The 20,676-nt window shown below is 39.8% G+C and overlaps 1 protein-coding gene across 1 annotated transcript in view; it reads right to left on the bottom strand.

Annotated features, from left to right (window-relative positions):
- csmd2 (CUB and Sushi multiple domains 2) overlaps positions 1 to 20,676 on the bottom strand; it is a 216,642-nt gene that overhangs the window by 174,226 nt on the left and 21,740 nt on the right. The window contains exon 3 of the mRNA XM_019275463.2: positions 6,343 to 6,455. Within this exon, the coding sequence (XP_019131008.1) occupies positions 6,343 to 6,455 (113 nt within the window). The remainder of the gene's footprint in view (positions 1 to 6,342; positions 6,456 to 20,676) is intronic.

Raw genomic sequence — 20,676 nt, 5'->3', positions numbered from 1 at the left:
TACAACACGTGTCTTAATGTGTCTACCCAGAATGCCATAGACCTAACATCAAAGGCTTCTGTGTTCAGAAACCTGCTACTGGAACACTCACGATGAACATGTACATGTACTTGTTTAATTAACTATGGTTTAATTGCAACATACAATAAATGTATAGACAATCTTATAATTAAAAAAACTCAACAGAACATTTAATTATTTCTGCCCCATACAAACTCATGTCTGCTGGCCCCGCTCCTGCCTGAAGTCCATGTAGGCTATCTACACAAAGGGATTCAAACAGCATGCTTCAAATCCTGCATGCACTGTTAGGTGTGTTATCTGGAGTTGAGATTCTCCACTAGGGCCCAGAAAGCTTCTACCTCCATGCAGCACGCTCTCCACAGGTGAGGCCATGGGCTGACATATCCCAAACAAGCACCAATCAAACAAAATGTTTATATCAGGATACTGGCTTTTTTCAAATCTCTCTGTGTCTCTCATATTGCTGCAGTATAGCACTGTAAAAGCCAGTTGTTGTTATAAGTATCAGTACACCTGCCACAAATAAAAAACAAAACTAGTTTTGTTACAGCCCGATATACATGATGTGCCAACAGCATTAGCTGCCATGTTGTTAACTAACACCTACCCAGTTTTGCACTGGCTCTCCTCACACCACGACTCAATTTCTCTCCTGTGGCTTTTATTTCTCCAAATCCTGATCTGTTCCTGGCCTCCCGGAAACCTAGTAGGCTAATAATCATGAGGCTGTGGGCCATCATAGCAAATGAATGGGCTTTCTGTACCTCTTCAATGTCAAAATTTGCTACATATTTATTAATGTAAAACTCAATCTAAACCGCCCATTTGTAAAATCAATTCCGTTTAGTCGTCTTTAACTGCAGAAGTAAAATGCAGTCACAAAAAATAGTCCACAAGGTACTGCAGTATGAATATATGTATATCATTTTCCTACTCACTAGGGTCTCCAACCTGCAACTTGCTCTTTAAACTAATGCTTACTACTACAGTACTGCAACCTACATGGCATGATGGAGCAATGCATGTCATGGATGCATTACTCCATCATGCCATGTATGTTGCACTAGCTGTATTCATGTTTGAAGCAAACAGGAAAAACAATGAGGGAATATTTTGCAACTGGCCTGATAACCTATTTAACTAATTATACAAGTGTGTTTATATGTATACATGAATGATTTTGTTTTTGTTTTCTTCTTGTTCAATGATGATTATTTCTTGCTGTAGCTACTGCTCACATTTAATCAGAAATTGGACTGTGTAGCCAAATGAGAATAAAAAGGAGACTGCAATGCTAGTATTGTGCAAGGCCAGTATAAGTGAATAGAGAGAAGATGGGAATATAATATGGCTCCTGAATGATGCTGAATATATAAACAGAATCATTCAAACAATCAATTTAAATGGCTCTTTGGCAAACAATTACTTTTGTGCATCTTTCCTAATCAAAGCCAATTTTACTAGTGTGAGCAGCAGCAATATCCAAGTATCTCTTAGGTATTCAGCAAGTTATAAACCCCTTTCAGCATGTTTGTTTTTTGTTTGTTTTTTATTACTGACACAAACACACAAACAGGACCATAATATACCCCTGAGGACAATGTGTGTTAGTCCCTGTGGAGGGAAAATAAAACATTAGGACTGCAGGATTTGATCCAGGTTTCTACTTTTCTTTCGCCTCCAATCATCACACCTTCATTTGGCAAACTCCCCGACTTAAAGGGACGAGCCTCATTTTTCAATTAGGTACTAGACGCGCTCATGCTTCACTGCTTTCTCATCACCCTCATCTACTTGCCCCCCACCTTCCTCTCTCTCATGCTAATAGGGCTATGGAGGGAGGGGGAGGGGTTGTTCGGGTGTAGATAGAGACACTATTGTAGATCAGGATGCAGGAGAAGGCTGTGCTGCTGGAAGGATTCTCTCTGCTGCTCCTTCACTCAGTTTCAGAGAAAAAAAAGTGATTGCTCGTGGTGACCGACTGATTAATTCTTATTTTTTCCTTATTGAAGCCCTACTTTTCATAATGTAGTGCCACCTATAAGCAGTATGTTGTTGAAATGCATTTATAACTCAAGTAAGTAATGAATTTAAGGCTGAGTATATGAATATAAGCGAGAAAAAAAAGCACACAAAAATTTCTTCATGAGGTATTGTGTGCATGTATTTTTTTTCTATTTCAGACACCTGCAGTGACTTAATGCTGAGAAGGCAGACTGCTAGAGTCGTGCAGCAGGGCTGGCTGTTTTTTTTTTTTTTTTTCCCTTCAGCTGACCCAGTTGGGAGGCACATTGAATATGCAACTAAGACACAAGAAGAGAAACTTGGCGACACATGACTGAATAATCATCGTGGTACTTTAATATTCAACAGAGAGAAGGAGAGGGAGCATTTAGGAAGAAGGCAACAAAATATGGGTGGCATGGAGGTTGTGATCCGATGTAGAGCAGAAAAAGGGTAAAAGAGCTCTAAGGAAGGAGAAAAAAGGATGGAGAAAACAGGCAATGGTGGAGCACAAGGAATGCAGTAAGACATGGAGAGATAAGAGTTCTCTTCTATTCCCAGCAGATACTTTCAGAAGCTCAGCAAATGTTCCTAATTCCCTTTGCCTCCGTTAGCCTCCTTCTCTATAGCTACAGATTAAACATGAATAAAGAGTTTCCAAAGAGATGAAGAAAAGAAAGACAAGAATAAGACAGAGAAAAGGAGTCTGGTGGTTGCCATGGTGATCAGAGGGGAGAGATTCCAGAGTGGTCTCGGCCATTACGCAGTGTGTTGGGGAGATGGACTGTGCAGCACTTAGGCTTATTGCAGTGTGGGCTGAAACAGAACAGATATCTAATATAGACGAGATGGGCTCACACCAAAATGGTGGATGGTAAGCACAGTCCTAATAAAAAGAGCCTGTGGGATGCTCGGCTTTTACTGCCAAAAGCTATGCAGAGAAAAGCCAATCAGGCTAAGAAAAAAAGACATTTATCCCATTCGAGCAAATGGAAGGACATCCAGTGAGTAAAAGCCACACACGCATACTCAGTGATAGCTACACACAGACATACTAAGGCACATCCATGAACAAAAACATACGCTGATCCCCCTGCAGTCTGTAGCAGTCAAGCACCACCACTCTGTACCAACAAAGCCAAAGCCATCTTTGGCTAATGGATCATATGTAATGAATAGCGACAGCAATAGGTAAAGATAGGACAGTGGATTTCTGTCCAATCTTCAAGCCAACAAACTGAGCCAGACCAATTTCAACAATCTTTTGTCTGTTCTCAAACTAAATGTATATATACACACAGATGTTTCCTCTAGGAGTAGAGGATTAAGAAACAAGGGCAACTAGTCAAGTTTGCTTGGGAATGTCACAGGTTCAAACGAAGTGTAACCAACTGTTTAAATGAATGAAAACCTAAGGTAAAAGACAGTGGGTACTTTATGAGACATCTGGAAGGTCCAATGAAGTACATTAATTTATATTCATATGATGTTTTGCCATTCATATGTAGACACACAACTGAATTCCATGCATCACATACTTGCTTAACACAAAAACAAAAGTTGAATTTTAAAAGTTGGTAAAACTAAACATCTGGCTGCTCACTTCCTCCACACTGGAACCATAACAGAGACACGACGTAGCTGCATCACAGCTGTGATGCAAGCAAGCTGCAGTCTGTGTAACGCCCGCCTACATACAGATTGACTGAGGTAAACATTACATACTCCACTTGCACTGGTTTGTGTGGGGGAAAAAACTAAACAAAACCTTTGCAGCCGAAAGGCGATACAGTCGTGCCAGGTGGAGTAAAGGTGGAGTAAGGAGTGTAGCTATACTAAGGCAGCGTTAACATAAAAATACATTAATTCACAGTGCTGTGTGCCAGACAACAACAATAAATTATGTAGATTTCCATTACGCAAATAGTCTTATGTTTTTTCATCACATTTTAAAAAAGAGTGACTTTTTTGTCAGTAAGAGAAGTGGGACGCCACGTTTGGTGCTCAGTATCTCAGATGTTGGGTAACAAACTTCTTAAAAAATTGTGAAGATAGAGAAATCTGACAAGGAGAGCTTGGCCTACAAGCAATACTATCTATGAGAAATGATTGAAAGGATAAATACAGGACAACGAATGTCTGTTTCTTCATGAGCACACTGATTTACCAGACAACAAACACCAGACACTGGTGATACACAGTGAGATCTCTGATTATGTGCAATCTTTGGTCACTGCCTGCTTTCAAACTTGTTTCCTGCTGACGACTGTGCACTATTTCTAACTGTGAACTAATCAAATCAAAGCAGAACAGTGGCTCTATGCCAGTGGCTTCTGGTCAAACCGACTTTGTACTAAGCAGCACAAAGCACTGTGTCAGCTTCTGTGACATATTCCTGGTGATTCTCAGCTTCCTGGGTAGTTCAATAGCAGACAAGTTATTTGAAACTTCATATTACTCCTGCCTGACAGCAGGTATGAGGCTGCCAAATAATACAAAGGAGAAGAAAAGATCTATTGTGGAAATTAACTGGGCAAATTTTTAATTAAAACTTTAAATCTCCTTTTATCACTTAACTAAATGTCTCAGACATTACAAAGATCACATAAAATGATAACAGTGGCAATATTTCTTTAAAAAACTGATTTAGTATCCGTTTTGGCGAGCATGGAATACATTTTGTTTTTTCATTTAGTTTTTGTTCTTTTACCTAGGCTGTCCTTACCGTCCATCTGATTTTAAGCTTTGTATTAATCATCATCAGTAACCAGATAAAACACGTGTAGCCACAGGGTGGAGATTCATTATCTTTGGCCTTTGTGCTAGAAAGTCCTAGTGGGATCTTGGTGGCACAGAGAATCAAAGAACATAAGTGTGCCATAAGGAAATTACCAGAGAGGTTCAAAGGAAGAGCAGAGTGAATGTAACAGAACAAAATGAAAGGTGCCAGTAAAGGGATGCCGTTTCACTTCATGTGAGGAATAGAGCACTAAGATTCATGTGTGCTTATATTGTGTAATAAATGCAAATAGTGGGTGGCCTTCTATCCATTTAGTTACAGTGCACAGATGCTGTGCTTCGCATATCTCCTGTATTTCTCACTTTACAATTAACATTCACACTAATCTACAGGGCAGCACCACGTGTCAGCACAGCAGGGCTTCTCTTTTTCCCCATGTGACACGGGTCATTACGGTTGCTCTCACCAGTGTCATGTGAGGTGGGTGACATGTAATTATCGCTTTGCACTCATTTCCTCATTTACCCTGGTTCTCAACAGGCTTAATATCCCTCAACCAGTCTCCCTGGGACCAAAGTCACAACAACATTTGAGATTTGCATTATTTACTTTGTTGGCCTACATTACAAAACAATAAAGAGAAAGTAGAAGCTTAAGTGTTTAAACTAGCATAATGACTCATTTACAGTGTAAAAATATTATAGTTACCATTTAGTGAGTACAAGTTACAGCAAAAACATTTGAGACAACCACATCGCCCAAGGTCAGATGCTACACAAGTCTGACAAGTTTTATTTCCACTAGTGAGAAAGAAAGGCACAGCGTCCCAACTCCCTCCCAGTGGAGTGAACAGTCTCTTTGCTCTTTTGTCTTTGGTTTTATCTTGTCACGCAACGTGGTCCTAGGCCTCCCGAGTCACTTGATGCTGCTTCGTCGAGCAGCATCTCCACAATCACAATATCTCAAAAAGACTGACAAACCCCTGTCAGGTAATTAGCCTAATTAGTCACTCGCTTGTATTTCCTTCCCCTCCCTAAGCTCGTCTTTACTCCTGCGTGGGTTTGAAGAGTGCCATCATTAATATCATCGCGCCATGGGTCATAAAGCATTCCATGTCACCATGATAAAGGTCCCAGTCCTGGCCTGGGAAAGGAAAGGGATGATAACCTAGCTGGATAGAATGGCTTTAAATTAAACCATCTGATGCAATTAATTCAGTGCAGAGAGCTAATTTTGTCCTATATTATAAGTCACAGCATACACTATATACTCTCTTTCTCCTCTGTAGCACTGAAGCCATTCCCATGTAATTATAAAACACTAACACAAGTGGCTAAAAGATCCCACCATACTGAAAATGATTGCCATAATTTACTTAAAACTTCTTTGAAATTGAGTAAGGAGGATCCGACTTGAATTTGAGTCCAGTCAATCATCTCACAAGTCACCTCTGAGACTTGTGACTGAAATTCAAAATGTGGCTTATCGCACAAACACCTTGAGGTTCAGCTTAAATCAGTCACATCCACATTTATGCTATGGATCACAAACAAATAACATGGAAATTGTGTTACCTTCATAGATCGCTTTAAATCCCTGCCCGCTGACTGCGTAGTCAGACAGTAGCCACAGTGTGAGCCTGGAGCCTGTACTCACAATGGGTGAAGGCAGCTGGAAACCCGTTAACCTGAGAACAAATGGACAGAAGGACAATAACGGTCAGACAGAAAAAAAGATCCAATCAACAGCACAGTTGGTTGCAAGGTCAGGTATGAAACTCGCTTCCATCAAGCCAGCTGTTCCCTCAGGCATTCAAGGATAACTTTTTGTATAACGAGGCTCTGAATCATCCACAAATTATTAAAATGTCAAGACCTCAACAGGACAGAAAACCTCAACAGATTTTTCTCCATCAGAGAAGACAGAGTAACTACCATTATGTATCCCCAGTAAATTAGAAACACAGCAGCCAGCGCGGGAACGAACAAACAGTTGAACGGAAAACAAACATAAAATTGCCAGCGTCTGACTCAACAGCCATTTCTAATAACCAGCCGGTACTAGATGTGCAATTCAACTGGAACCAAAGGTATGTTTGCTATACCGCTCATGTCCATTTGACCATGTCTGAGTCAAACTGTATCTTTAAATAAATACTTGATTTTCTTTTCACTTTGAATGTCAGTTCAAGGTTTGTTTCACTGTGTTTCTTCAAAGATACTCGCTGGATTCAAACGTGTTTTGTTTTTTGTCCATGATGTAGTTGGTTAATCCACAAAACTGCAGCCACACTAGGACGTCTGTGTAATTTTATTACACCTATTATTTGAGTCATAACTGTGATTACTGCACCTTAAAGACCCAGTAAAACTGATATACAGTAACTGTTTAATTATAAATATAAATGTAAAACAAAACACTGCATGCAATGCGGTGGATTTGCTAAATTTGTCAGTGTCATAAACAGCTTGTATGATATTACATATCACATAATAGTATTGCTCCAAGATGAATAAAATATGAATCCATATCACAGTACCAACACATATTGGTTATGCATGCATTATCTTTGATGTTGTGGCCAAGTGGCCCAGGTGTTCATGACGCACAGACGCTCCGGGGGAGCATGACAGCAGACCAAAGGCAAAAAGGGACTTAATGGGACCTAGTAAACACAAAACATTTGTGTTAATCAAATAAAATGTAATTCTACAAGTTAGGTTTGATTGTATTTTAGCCTTTACTAATGTGTTACTTGTCATAGAAGCGATGGCATAATGATGAGTTTAATTTCTCTCCTACAGCAAGTAGTACAATAAATAAAGACAATGGACTGGTTGCACAGCATTTTGACACATCATAGCATGAAATTCACAGGTATATTAATAATGGCTGTGTTTCTGCTATTGTGCCGCTGTCACTATTACTGGGACACTAATACAGCACTGAGTGGTTGTTACTGTTATTAAGTCCACCTGTGTGTTTTTTTTTTTTCCTTCTGTGACAAGTAAAAATATCCATTTCATTCATGTTATGATTCTGAGTGTGGAAACTTTAATCTCATTTATTCACAAAGAAGAAAATAGAAAACCTAAAATCATCTTCTTTTTTTTTTAATTTCCAGCAAATACTCTCTTTTTTCAATATCAACTATAAACAGTTAAACAAACAAATAAATAAAGCTTAGTTTAAAAAAAAAAAAAAGATTATATTACCCACACCTAACCTTACCTGAGTTTTTGTTACATTAATTGTCATTATTTAAGACTTAGTATGACTTCTGCGTAGATTTGTGCACGTAAAAACATAATTTAACCTGAATGTTGAATTAAGCTTACCTTTTATGATGGCTTTAGTGTTATTTTCCTCCGGATAAATGTTTGTCTAAATAGTAACTTAACATAATACTTAGTATTTGTAACTGCGACACTGTGTCACCAGCTGTAACTCGTTAGCCAATTAGTGTTAGCCACACTATAACATTAAGCTTGGTTGTTATCTGGTTGTTTTAATCAACTCAGTATTCTGACATTACATTAATGCTCAGCCAAAATGTTTTACAGAGTAACAAACACATTCAGTCTTTTTTTCCCTCCTCTCTATAAATAAAGTTTCAGTAGCTAATCCGCTAGTTAACGTTAGCTTGTGCTGCAACTGCGTCATACTAAACTCGACTGGGGTCTCCTAATTAAACATTTAATTAATAATGTCACAAGTTCATCTTAAGTTTACCTCTGAATCAGGGGCTCCGGGGTTTTTACTTGAAGAGTAGCTTAGTCTGTCTAGTTCATGACGGTCCACGGTCAAAACTAAAAGCCAAACTCAATGTCAGTGGTTTCACATCAGACATCTCTATCCACTGTCACATGTGACTCAGCTTCACTATAGTAGTAGTAATTTACTTCCACAACTTTGGATCACTTATTGTGTTTGAGATGTCCTGTTTTGAATTTAATAATCCTCTATTAATGAATGTTCTAGTAGGTTAACCATCTCTGTGATCTTATTTTTTTAACTATCATCAATACTACATATGCTGTTTGATTCCCTTGTCTTTCTAGAATAACCAAATCACTTCATTTGAAGATGTTTAATAAAAAAATAAAACTCCAGGAGACAATGTAATAATAACCAGTGTATTAAAAAGATGTTGGAAAGTTCTGTATACCGTCCGCAATCACGTACACGTAAATACTAATTTAAAAAAAAAACAGGTGTCTGCTGGTGTTCATCTGTTGCCAGTCACCACAGGTTGATTCATCTGTGCATAGACATTAATGTGTGATGATCCCTGATTTACATATTCTAATAAAGGACAATGTTGTATACTTTACTTTTAGCTCATCCTTAAAATTCCCCTTCTCAAGTGCTGCTTTAATTTTGATTTTATGTTCCTGCATGCACTCTCGCTGCATGTGTATCCAACTCTTAACAATCTTTTACATCCCTCCCTTTTATCTCCCGGTGTTAAGCGAGGCCTCAGTGTTTCACTTAATCCTTAAGTACCATACTGAAGGTGGGGAAAAAATTGCAAAACACCAGTGCAAGAAAGATGAATTGGAACCAAAAGGGAAGAGGACTTTAATATATGCATGATTTCACTCCTCTCTGTGAGATTGTCACGGTGGGATATCAGCTAAACGATGGGACACATGTTCATGCAAATAGCCCCTTCGCTGACCGCAAATTGAGTTGGAAGGCAGCCATCTTGGTTCAGCAGCGCACTGTGGGGAAGGGGGGTTTGATAGAGGGTATGATGGCTGAAATGGCAAAGGGTGGAGGGACTTCTACAAACTATGAGGGATTCTTGACGCATCCAACTGGTGATCATCTGGCGTAAGCCATATATGGCCCCCAATCATTTTTCCAGGCTAAAAGCGAAAACAAAATGGATCCAGTCAGAAAACACACAGAAAAACTGGCTTCACATGCGAACGGAGATTAAATATTGCAATGTGACATGAGCTGTGGCAATCTGAGGCGTACAGCCGGTATTGAGAAAAAGCCAGCTGGGGGATTGCCTGTTATCGAAGAATAGATGCGAGATATGATTGCAACTGAACGATACAAAAGAATGGATTTGCAGCACAGGTGTCTCAAGTGAATGATGAATTGATGGAGGGAGGACAGAAGTGTGAGGGAGAGAAGCAGGGAGAAAGAGAGAGGTAGAGAAGTTAAGAAAGATAGCACAGTTATGGGAAATCATTGGCTGTCTACTGGAAAACTAAGCGATCTCAGAAATGAGGGCCTCCAAGGAGAAGAATAGGTGTGTGTGTGTGTGCATGGCTGCATCCACACTGAGTATATGCTCTTTGTGTGTCTAAGTGTTTGCATAAGCGCATGTGTGTGTGTGCAAGGAGAGAGCAGAGGTCTATTAAGAGGGCTTTCCACCTGACTGGCCTCAGCATCTTCTCAATGAAGAACCTCTGCTTCCAATTATCCCACCACGACCCATGGGAACGAGAGAGGGAGAGAGACAGACAGAGAGGGGAGACAGAGTATATGTGCCGAAAAATGGCTGCATAGAAAAAGAGAGGAGATATTGTAATGAGAAGATGGCAGCAGTGAAGAGCAGGTTGAGGGAGGGCAGCATATAAAAAGTAGGTAGGTGAGAGAAACACCATCGGTACGTGGGAATGTAAAAAGTCCAACCATGAGGCTGAATTGAGCAAGGATGAGTCATGATGAGAAACTCCTTCGTTAGGCTCCACAGCTATTCAGGGATTCATGTTCCCACACTCACACAAATGCACACATCAGATTTATCCATTTGAACGTTTTCATGCGTGTTTGAGACCCCCCCCTCCCAACCAAATATATGCATGTTTACAGCTGTAGACAGATAGCGACTATATCAGGTCATTCATCCTTTAATCTCAGTAAATGTGTGTGTGTGTGTAGGTTCTCAGAGTGGAAGGTAAGCACAGTGCTGATGCAGCTGATTTTCCCCCAGAAGGAGGGAAGAGGAAGGGGTGAAAAAATAGATACAGCAGCAAGATTTTGATGGCTGAGTAGAGGGGAGACATTAGCCAATAAATGATGGGTGGTAAGAGAGAGACAGGGAGAGGGGGAGATGAAGAGCATAGTGAAGAACTATGTGTGTACTTTTGATGTGTATTTGTGTGTGTGTGTGTGTACTCTTTTTACACAAGACCCTGTGCAGCTATAACTTGTCAGTGGTCAAGGCCAGGGGCTGATGCTTCCGTTGTGCTCTGTAAGCTCTAATTCTCCATTGACTGCCCATCACACTAACAGCAATGCTGCGAACTAGCACCCAGGACACTGCAACACATACACACTAATGCACAGTAATCTGCTTTTGCGTATGTTTTTGGGAAAAGGAAAAAAATATTCCTCCATTGCTAAAGTAGACTAAAAACTAAAACAAAATGGACCCTTGAGTTCAATCTGTTGCAGTTCAGTGTGTGCCTGTGGATGAGTCATCACTGATTCTGCTTACAGTGAAAGAAACTGAGCCTAGTGTAGCCTAGTGGAGGTTAAAATGTCACTCCATTCCCACACACATGATTTGATTCCTCTAAATAATAGGAAGACTTTCACGAGCAATTACACTGTATTTCTATCAGCCTTCTTATCCTTTCTCTTTGGGTAAGCTGTAATGTACCGTGTCACTTTGCCCAAGGGCGTGATCTGGCCTTGATAGGGTTTTATGGTTAGCCTTCAGCGCTTTCAATTTCAATTCAGATTCCTGTTATTTAATTTGAAATCCTGAAAACATGTTCCCAGTAATCATAGTGGCAAGTAGTTTCTCAGGAGAAGAAGACATTGCAACCTCTGACGTGTGACGAACCTGATGTTTACTGCAGAAATGTACTCTTTCCGTTAGCTATGGCTGTTCATTGTCACATCACAGTGTCCAGAAAGCATGCAGGTGAACATCACTAGAGGCAGCAACAATTTATAAATCTCATGCACTGCTTTCCACCAATCCCACAGAACATCAATATTTCAAGCAAGATTGACATTTTTTTGGACAGAACGGGCTAATTCCCTGCCTGTCCTATGGAGAAAGGCGGGCTGTCATATGTAGCTGCTTGTTAATATTCATTTGTGTGTGACATCTACAGGTATTTGCACATGTGTGGCTGAACGACGAGGGTGGGAGAGAGTCTCTCAGATGTCTCAGATGAATGCTGATGGTGAAATAATCAACAGTCAATCGCAGTCAGCGCCAACTGAGAGACAAACCGCAGTGAAGTCATTAACAAACCCGTGTCTCTAGAGAAAGAGAGGGAGAGCTGGTGAGGGAGAGAGGCTGATACAAGGGGAAAAGCAGAGTGGAAGGGAAGTTGAAAGTAGGAAGAAGATGGGAGTGGGTGGAGAAAATATTAACAGTGACTTAAGGAGATTTGAACAGATGAATTACTCCAGAGAAAATAGGGACAGCTAAATAGAAATGTGTGGGGGGGGGGGGTGGATGGCTGTGAAAAACAGATAAAATGTTAAGTTAAACAGCAAAATGATGGAATCTGAACTCCTGAGCAGAGAGACAAATAAGGGCAAAAGAGAAAACCAATGCAATGATGAAAACAAGTGAATAATGTATAGTGTCAGAACAGTGACAGAATGCCTTACTCATCAATTGTGTTCATGTTTGGGCCATAAAAAGAAACGATTGGCAACATAGGACTGATTAGTTGTCATTTGCTGTGCCGAACTGCTATAGTTCTCGACAGCTAAATTAAAGGACGTGTATACGAATGAGTAAAGGAGTTTTGGAAACTGTACCGATGGCTTTACTAGAGATAAATGCTTCAGAGTCTTAAATTTTAATCTGTTTTGTAAATTGCACCTAAGGGTTGGAGTAAGTATGGAGTTATGGCTTACACACACTCATGCACACGCACAACTTTCCCTGCAGTGTCTACCGGTCAATGATTGACTGAGTGATGTGACTGGTTTATCTCCAGGCTATCTGCACTCTATTAACAGTGTATTACATTGCCCTGATGCTATCTGCATCTGCTCAACACCACAGATACCTGTGAGGCAACACAGAGGGCTACGCAATCCCTCTTGTTTAAGATTACATAAACAACATTCAGCCGATAATGCAAGTCCATGCACAGTGCTCGAATAGTTATTTAAATACTTCAATCCTTCACAGCGTTGCTTGTTTTGCTGACAGATATGCATTTATGGACATGATGTATGTTTTAAAAAGCGCCATGATTGAAAGCCTAAGTGCAAAATCGGCAAATGAACAACATAATGGCTCTGACAAGAGGGTTAAGGAAGTAAAAAAAAAAAAACGAACTGCATTCTTTGTTCATTTGTTCCCCCTTTGTAGAGACATAAGTCAATTACTCTTACACCAAACAAATCAAGGCTGACAAATGAAACAAGGTGCCGTTCACGCGTCCAATGTGTTTACCCCCCACCTTGCACAAATCGCTTTGCAATAATCCTTGGGCAGAAAACAATTAGGGATAAAATAAAACTAATTCAATGTCGTGCCACTCTTGCCCCTAGGACAAATCAAAGTGGTAGCCATGAGAAATGTTGTTTACCCGTCTGTACCTGTGTGTGCATGTAAGTACTTAGATTAATTATGACACACAAGGATGTAGTAAATGATCAAGGAGCGAAAAAGGAAAAGACAACTGAAAGAAGGGTGTTGGGTAACAGTTTTTAGCGTGTCACACAAATGAATCATGATTTGCTCCTCTTACAAGCTGCAGTAGTAATTATAGTTGTTGTGTAGACACATCTTCATGTGTAAATAATACTAGTAACAGTAGAAGTGTGAAGGTCTTGTCATGCCTATATATAATATATACAGGTTATATAACACATATTGCAGTGACGATCACATAATGTGCTGATGAGTCAGCCTTACAAGCATGAAGATATCGACGCATAACAGACATAGTTGGCCAAGTGTAGTGATGCGAGAAGTGTAGCATGATGGAAATATAATGGAAAGAAAAACAAAGAAAACACTAATGAGCAGTTGAATAAAGAGGTAACAGTGCAACATAGCCTTTCCCGGAATCTCTCAGATTAAAAGGATATATTTTTTTTAATAAATGCAGCCATTTGCCACTTAGTATAGCACACACCCAATCCCTCTTTCACCATCTATACTATCTTGCTGTCTTTTACTCTGACTCATCCTCTCCCTCTGTCCCCTCCTATATGACTGTATATAGCCTGTGACTGCAGACAGCCCTGTCAACATAGATTTTTGTTGCCATTTTTCAGTCAATTTTTAATGGTTGAGCTAGGTAGCCGGCAGCAAACGGTGCAGAAAAATGATGTTCGCAATCGAGATCCTGTCTATAAAGCTCTGACTGGTTGATTGCTCCTCTGTCTGGGGGGAAATGGTGATCAGCAGTTGGTAAACTGCGGACCTGTTTGAATCACTGAATAAATTTGAGATGCTGTAGCGATTCTAGGATAGTTTGTATTTATAGGCATACCTGTCCTACAAGGCTAAGTCTAAACCGTTGAGGTTTCCTCTAAAGACACTGCATGAAGCTCTGAATCTATATTCAAAATTGTATCACTTGTGCTGCTCTCTCTCTCTCTCCCTCTCGCTGTGATCTTCAGTTTCTCCCCTGCTCCGCAGAGGGATGCCACTAATAAACTCCAAAACAAGGTTGCAATGGAGATCTGATTATCCAGCAGGGCTAACAGGGACACGGTGACCGATGGAGCGCCGAATGCTATTTACTTTTTACCCGTCGCTCTTCTTTCATTCCTGTGGCAATGATGATCAAAGAGCAGCAGAGGGAAGGAGACAGCGATGGAAAAGAGAGAGGAGGAAGAGGAGGAGGGAAAGCGCAATGGTGTGTTTGTATGTGTGTGTGTTACCAAAGTACAGCACTGGTACTGATCTAGAATTAGCTGCAGGCTCCCAGAAACGCTGATTTACTCATATTATATTCAACTTGTTTTCGTGGTCTCTCATTTCGCTCCTCTCTGACTGCAACTCTCAGCTTTTATGCTCTTAATTTTGGCTTTTTTGACATGGAATCTGAGGTCATCCGTTCTATTTTAGTTCTAGTTTCTATTAATTCACTGACAGAATATGGAGCGTTAACCTTCCAACAACTAAATGAGCAGAAAAGTGCAACTGGTCACACGCAACAAGTCTCTCATTACATGCCAGACAAATCCTTTTGACACAGAACATCTAGTGTGTACAAATACACGTTTGTGCGTGTTTGTGTGGGTGCGCGCGCGCGCACACAGTGTGTGCTTTATCCATTATCACGTTTCACAAGGTGTTTGGATAACTAATTAGACTGCTATGCTCTGTGTCTCCCAGGGATGAACATAAAAAAAAAAAAAACACTGGAAAGGGTGAAATCAAGAAAAGAAAAAAACGTGACTGCAGTAACACTGAGGGGAGGAAAAAAAAACAGCAAAATCAACACAGAATGGAAAAATATGCCAGGGATTTGCCTAAGCCAGGAAGCAAATGGTGCACAAGGAGAACGTCTGTGCTTCACAGTCACATAGATTACAGCTGAAGGAAATACATTTCTTCGGTTTCAGGGGTGTTTGTGGTTGGGGGGGAACCAAAGGGTCCATGCCACCATATTATTTTTATTGGCTGTCTTTCTGTTTTTGTGTTGTTTTTTTCTTCCTGCTATGAGAAGCTGTGCACCAAATCTTTTTTTTGAAAATTGGTACTTTTATTGAGATCAGTCTGAGAAATTATTTCATATGTACAACAATCACAGAGAGGCCAACATATCATGAGTTATAAGAATTTGAAAGATATTAGGATTTTAATATATTAACACGTACCTGAACTGTTGGTGAACATGAAATTGTTGATATCCGTGCATGTTCCATTAATCCCAATTTCAATGGACTATTCAGACTTTAGATTTTATCCCAGACTGGCAGGTGAGCAGATTTTCAATTGCATGCACTGATGACAGTGCCGGCATTTACTCATGTGTCTCAGATAGTTGAGTATATTGGTCGGTGTCTCACGGTGCTGACTGAATAGCTTGAAAAATCCTGCAGTTTTGTTAGACGTATATCATTTATTTCACCCTATTTGGCTGCGACAATTTGGCAGTGAAGACATAAACGAGAGGTGCACTGTAGAACTGCAGTTCAAATTGCTCAGCAGGCAGACGAGTCATCACCGTACGTGTGTGTTTTTGTTTTTCTCCTGGAATCGCTGCTTGCAGACATTTTTATTTTAAATTTGGATATTTCTTCTGGAGGCACACAATATTTGAACCAGCCAAGCCACCATGGCGCCCTGCAAGAGCTTCTATATGCAAAGTAATGCATCTGTATTACCAACAGATGTTTGATTTACCTTTCAAAGCAAGACATGATTACATGACAACAAGATGCAGAACATGTCATAATTCTTGGACTATGTTAAATATGCTGAGGGAACTGAGGACTGGAGAGCTCTTATCACTGTCATTTTTCAAATGTTTAGACTGCAGAGAGTTTTATGAATTTTTGGTGCTTGAGAGCTTGCATATAATATCATTACTTGTTTATGCATGAGAGACAGCATTATGTAGAAACAGCACAGGCATATTGCTTCTGACTTTAGTTTAAACCTTTGGATATCCAATCCTGAACTGCAAATTACTGCAAAACAGAAAAGCAAAGAAGTTTGTTTTTTTCCATCAGATAAAGTGATCACACTGATAAACTGTAGATTACTGTGCTTCATCTCAGAGCAATGGTTAAACGAATTTTTGACATTATTATCTATGGAAATAATAGCCACAGATTTACGAAAATGTGACAAAGAGAGTCTTACACCAAGGATGAGGACGCTTAATGAGAGTCTTTTGCTAAACAGTCACCAGGTTTCGCTTGCAGCAACTGCCTTATCCAAAATGGGGAAAAAATAGCACCACAGACACATTTTTCATTTGAGAATTTCTCTCATTCACACAAATTATAGAATGTTAAGCCATGCTTATCATTGTTTTTGAAAATTATAAATGCTTTTTTTTTATTACACCTTATCAATGCAAAATTACTGGAAACAAAGAAAAGTCCTGCAAGCAGTAAACAAATAAAAAACCCGGAAAAACAATGACAAGCCTGCCTCCCAGCCTGCTCTTCCCTTCCACAATGTTAAATCCAGACATACTGTCCATGTTAAAACTGCTGAAAATGCACACTCATGACTTACACGGTGCCTTAGGTATTGTAATTTGAAAATTGTGACTGATGTGATTTGCATAAGTTGTCATGCAAATCAACAAAATGAATTCCCTGCAGTGAGAAAAGCATAACATCTGCCTCCCACCATCCCTTTGTTAGGGTGTGTTTATCACTTTGTATCATGAAATTTGTAGCTTGAATCTTGGGTACTTGTAATGCACATTTATACATACATGAACCTGTCGACGTTATCCTAAAAATTACTACACACATTTATATCGAAATATTGCAAATCAACTTATTCTTATTGGGTTTCTCTATACAGACAAAATATGACACTGTGTTGAGTGATATAAGCATAATCTAAAATGAACAATGTCTCCAGGAGATTTAGCTGTGTAAAATTGCTACAATTTGTAGTGTTTTATTATTATATATTTAGTTTTTTTTTCACTCATTAACTCAATATATCTGATCTGGCCAAGTCGAATTTTAGATACAGTATATTTCTCTTGAGCATCTTTATCTGCTGGCATGGGCACCAATCTTCAGTCCTTGGTAGTCCACACAACACAACATTTTAACAATTTCTTTCTTGTGATATCAATTAAAATGTTAATGTTAAAAAACGTACACATTTAAATTTTATGAACTAACTAAAGGCAAAAGGTAGGCTTACAATTATGTATGTTTACGTGCTTTTTGAGAACACCTATTGGCTAAAATGTGAGCCTGGCGGACTGCATGGGTGTAATTATACCTCTATTTTTAGTAATCATGTTTTCATCCCTAAAGGTATAAACGGTTTAAAAATGTGTTCGACTCAACTAAGTGTGCACCATGAGCAGAAGGGATGAAAATGACACATCTTTTTGAAGAGTGCACTGCATATTTAATCTTTTATCTCTGCAGGAAAACATTTCATTTCATGCCGCTGCTGAAGTGTATCCTGTTAAGAACATTGATAGGCCTGGGGACGGGAGATTGTCAATAGTAATACACACAATGAGTGATACACAGGATGCAGTATATAAATTCACAGCAATCTAGTTGATTATTTCTCTAATCTGGGGTTACAGGGCCTAATAATTCTGCCTCACAGGTGAGCAGATGTCATAAATCTCAACATCGTTTCACTTTTTCCCAGCACGAGATGATGAAAAACAAACTATCACTCTTCCTCCTGTTTTTAGCAGACTGTCGTTAAAGCTGGCGTTGATAAGTGGCAGTCTCTCCATTAACAGCCCAGACTCAGAGGAGCCGTAAATCCTTCAGTGTGTGTTTGTGTGTCTGCGAGTGTGTGTGGTTGTGTCAATGTGTCTGCTTGCACATGTCTGGGGTTGTGTGTAAAAAAAAAAAAAAAAAAATCTACATAGAGTTCATGAATGTGTGTTTGTATACTGCTGGATAAGATGCTCAATCATGACCACCACAAACAAATAAAACCACGCAGCCTTGAAGCCATATTTCTCGCTCACACACACACCTCCTCCTCATCTGAATATGTACTCCTTGCATCGATGTCACATAATGTAATGCAAGCACGTGTAGCTCGGGGTGCACAGACAAAGAAGGAACGCGTGAATGCAAACACGCATTGTACACGTGTTCGCCACAGCGTTCGAGTACTGGAGTCATTTTCCAAAGTATGCGTTGTGAGAGATTGATAGCCAAGGCCTTCACTGAAGAAGAATTATCACCATGGCAAGTGTCCAGGCAGGAAGTGCCAGGTACCGTACGTCATCCACTCTCACTGTGACCCGCAGACATTGGCGCTTTGCAAGCTTGACTGTACTCATTCACACATATATATGAGACATGGATGCACACTAACACATCAAATGCTGGGAGAGGAAGGAGACTGAATTAACACAAGCTTTGATGGCCCATACTAGCATCCGCTACTGTAATGTGTGATGATTTCTTAATTTAGAAGCGATAAAAAGAGAAGTTATTACTGCTCTAAAGCTCAATACAAGTGTTTTATAATAGTAAATAATAAACGGCCGTCTCTTTTTATGTAAGCAGCTGGTATCATTTAAAAGAAATATGATAGAAAAATAATACAGTGGGTCAACAGTATAATAAAAACACGTAGTCTTTTGTTACTTAAATGTATAACTGCAGTTTTTTTAAGGAATACTGCAGTAAATGATCTGTGCATGCATATGTGATTTTTGTGCACAGCTGCAACTACCAATAATTAACATTACTGCTTAATCAGGTGTTTTTTTTTTCTTAACATTTGAAGCAACTATGATGAATATTTTTCTATGAATAGTGGATTGGATGCAACACGCAGTTGTTTTCAGCAAAAAAAGAGCCACCAAAGAGCAGATAATCAAAATGAACAACTAGCTGTTGGACATAGTGGTGCATTTAGCAGATAAACTTCCAAATATTTTTCATCTAGGATTTGGTTGAGAGGAAAACAGAGCAGCGCGGCAAGTTAATATTGACTTACATTCATTAGGTAGACACAAACGTGGCTCAAGAAGAATTCTAATGTTGCTCCATATCTGCTGAGTGTGTAAATGAGCAACTGATTGCAAACATTCTCGCTATTTCAATTTAAAAAGATGGACACGTTAGAGTTTTATTTGTAACTTGTTCTGCTGTTTCCAAGTGGATGGGTTTAATTAAGCATTAAATCCATAAAATGTTGGTGCCCACATCAATTTCCCAGAGACCAAAGTGAAATGAAATCTCAAAGCCAGAGAAAACAGCAAATTGTCACATCTCAGAAGCTGTAATATCTGGCATTCTCACTTTAATATAAAAAAAAAAAACAACAATAACCCCAACCCTATCATCGAAGCCTTATTTCTTAAAGGATCAAGTTGGGGGAATTTGGGAGCATTCTTTTATGGCCAGCCTTCTTGGTCTGTTTTAGATAGGAGATTCATGTAGCTCAAATAAAAACTTTGAACTACAAGCAGAAGCGATATGAAAGCTCGCACATAATTCTTTTCTCCCTCATACATATACTGTACAAGCACTTGTGCACTCTCAAGTGCTTGCCAAAAAGCAGAAATGTCTCTTAAACCTTATGTGTCTGAAAAATTACAGGGCTAACAGTTTTCCAGCCCACTGCCATTTACTCTGTGCTTAAATGTGTGTGTCTGAGTGTGTGTTTGTGCTGTTCATTTTATCTGTATTCCAATAAACCTTGATTTTGTTGACACTGAATCAGCTTGCTGGGATGGGCTGCACACTAGCCTAGATCCCCAGTGTAAGCATAGTCTGAGTACACACACACACACACACACACAAACACAAATACTGCCTTCTTCTCTCACTCATATTGTGGCACCCCAACCTCACAGCACTGAGGACCGACTCCACTGTTAATGCCACTCCCAGCACCATGCACTAGTGCTCCTTATTTAGGTCCTCTCGAGCCCACAGGCTGAAAATCTGTCCCTTCCGTGCCTCCTCCTCCTCCTTCTCTCTCTCACTTCCCTGCATCCGCCAGACTGCCAGGCCTTAACTCCCTATGTTCTATCACTCCATCACTGAGAGGAAAGTATGTGGAGAGAGATGCCTTCCCACTCCCCAATAGCTTTTCCGTCTTCTGAAATGTACTCAGTGTTCCCCAAATGGCAGCTACAAGGTGAAATGTGACAGAAAAGTGAAAAAAAGGATTGCTTTTTACAAGTAAGAAATGTGTGCTGTCGTGCAGATTGACACTGAGTGAGCTGTTAGAGGTTCAGTGTCTCGCTTAAGCCTTAAGGTCAAGCTGGTTGTTGCTTTAGTCATGGCAACTGTACTACAGTACCACAGGC

Source organism: Larimichthys crocea, chromosome XIII (genome assembly GCF_000972845.2).
Source record: "Larimichthys crocea isolate SSNF chromosome XIII, L_crocea_2.0, whole genome shotgun sequence".
Taxonomy (NCBI): Eukaryota; Metazoa; Chordata; class Actinopteri; family Sciaenidae; genus Larimichthys; species Larimichthys crocea.
This window is presented reverse-complemented; position numbering and strand designations above follow the sequence as displayed.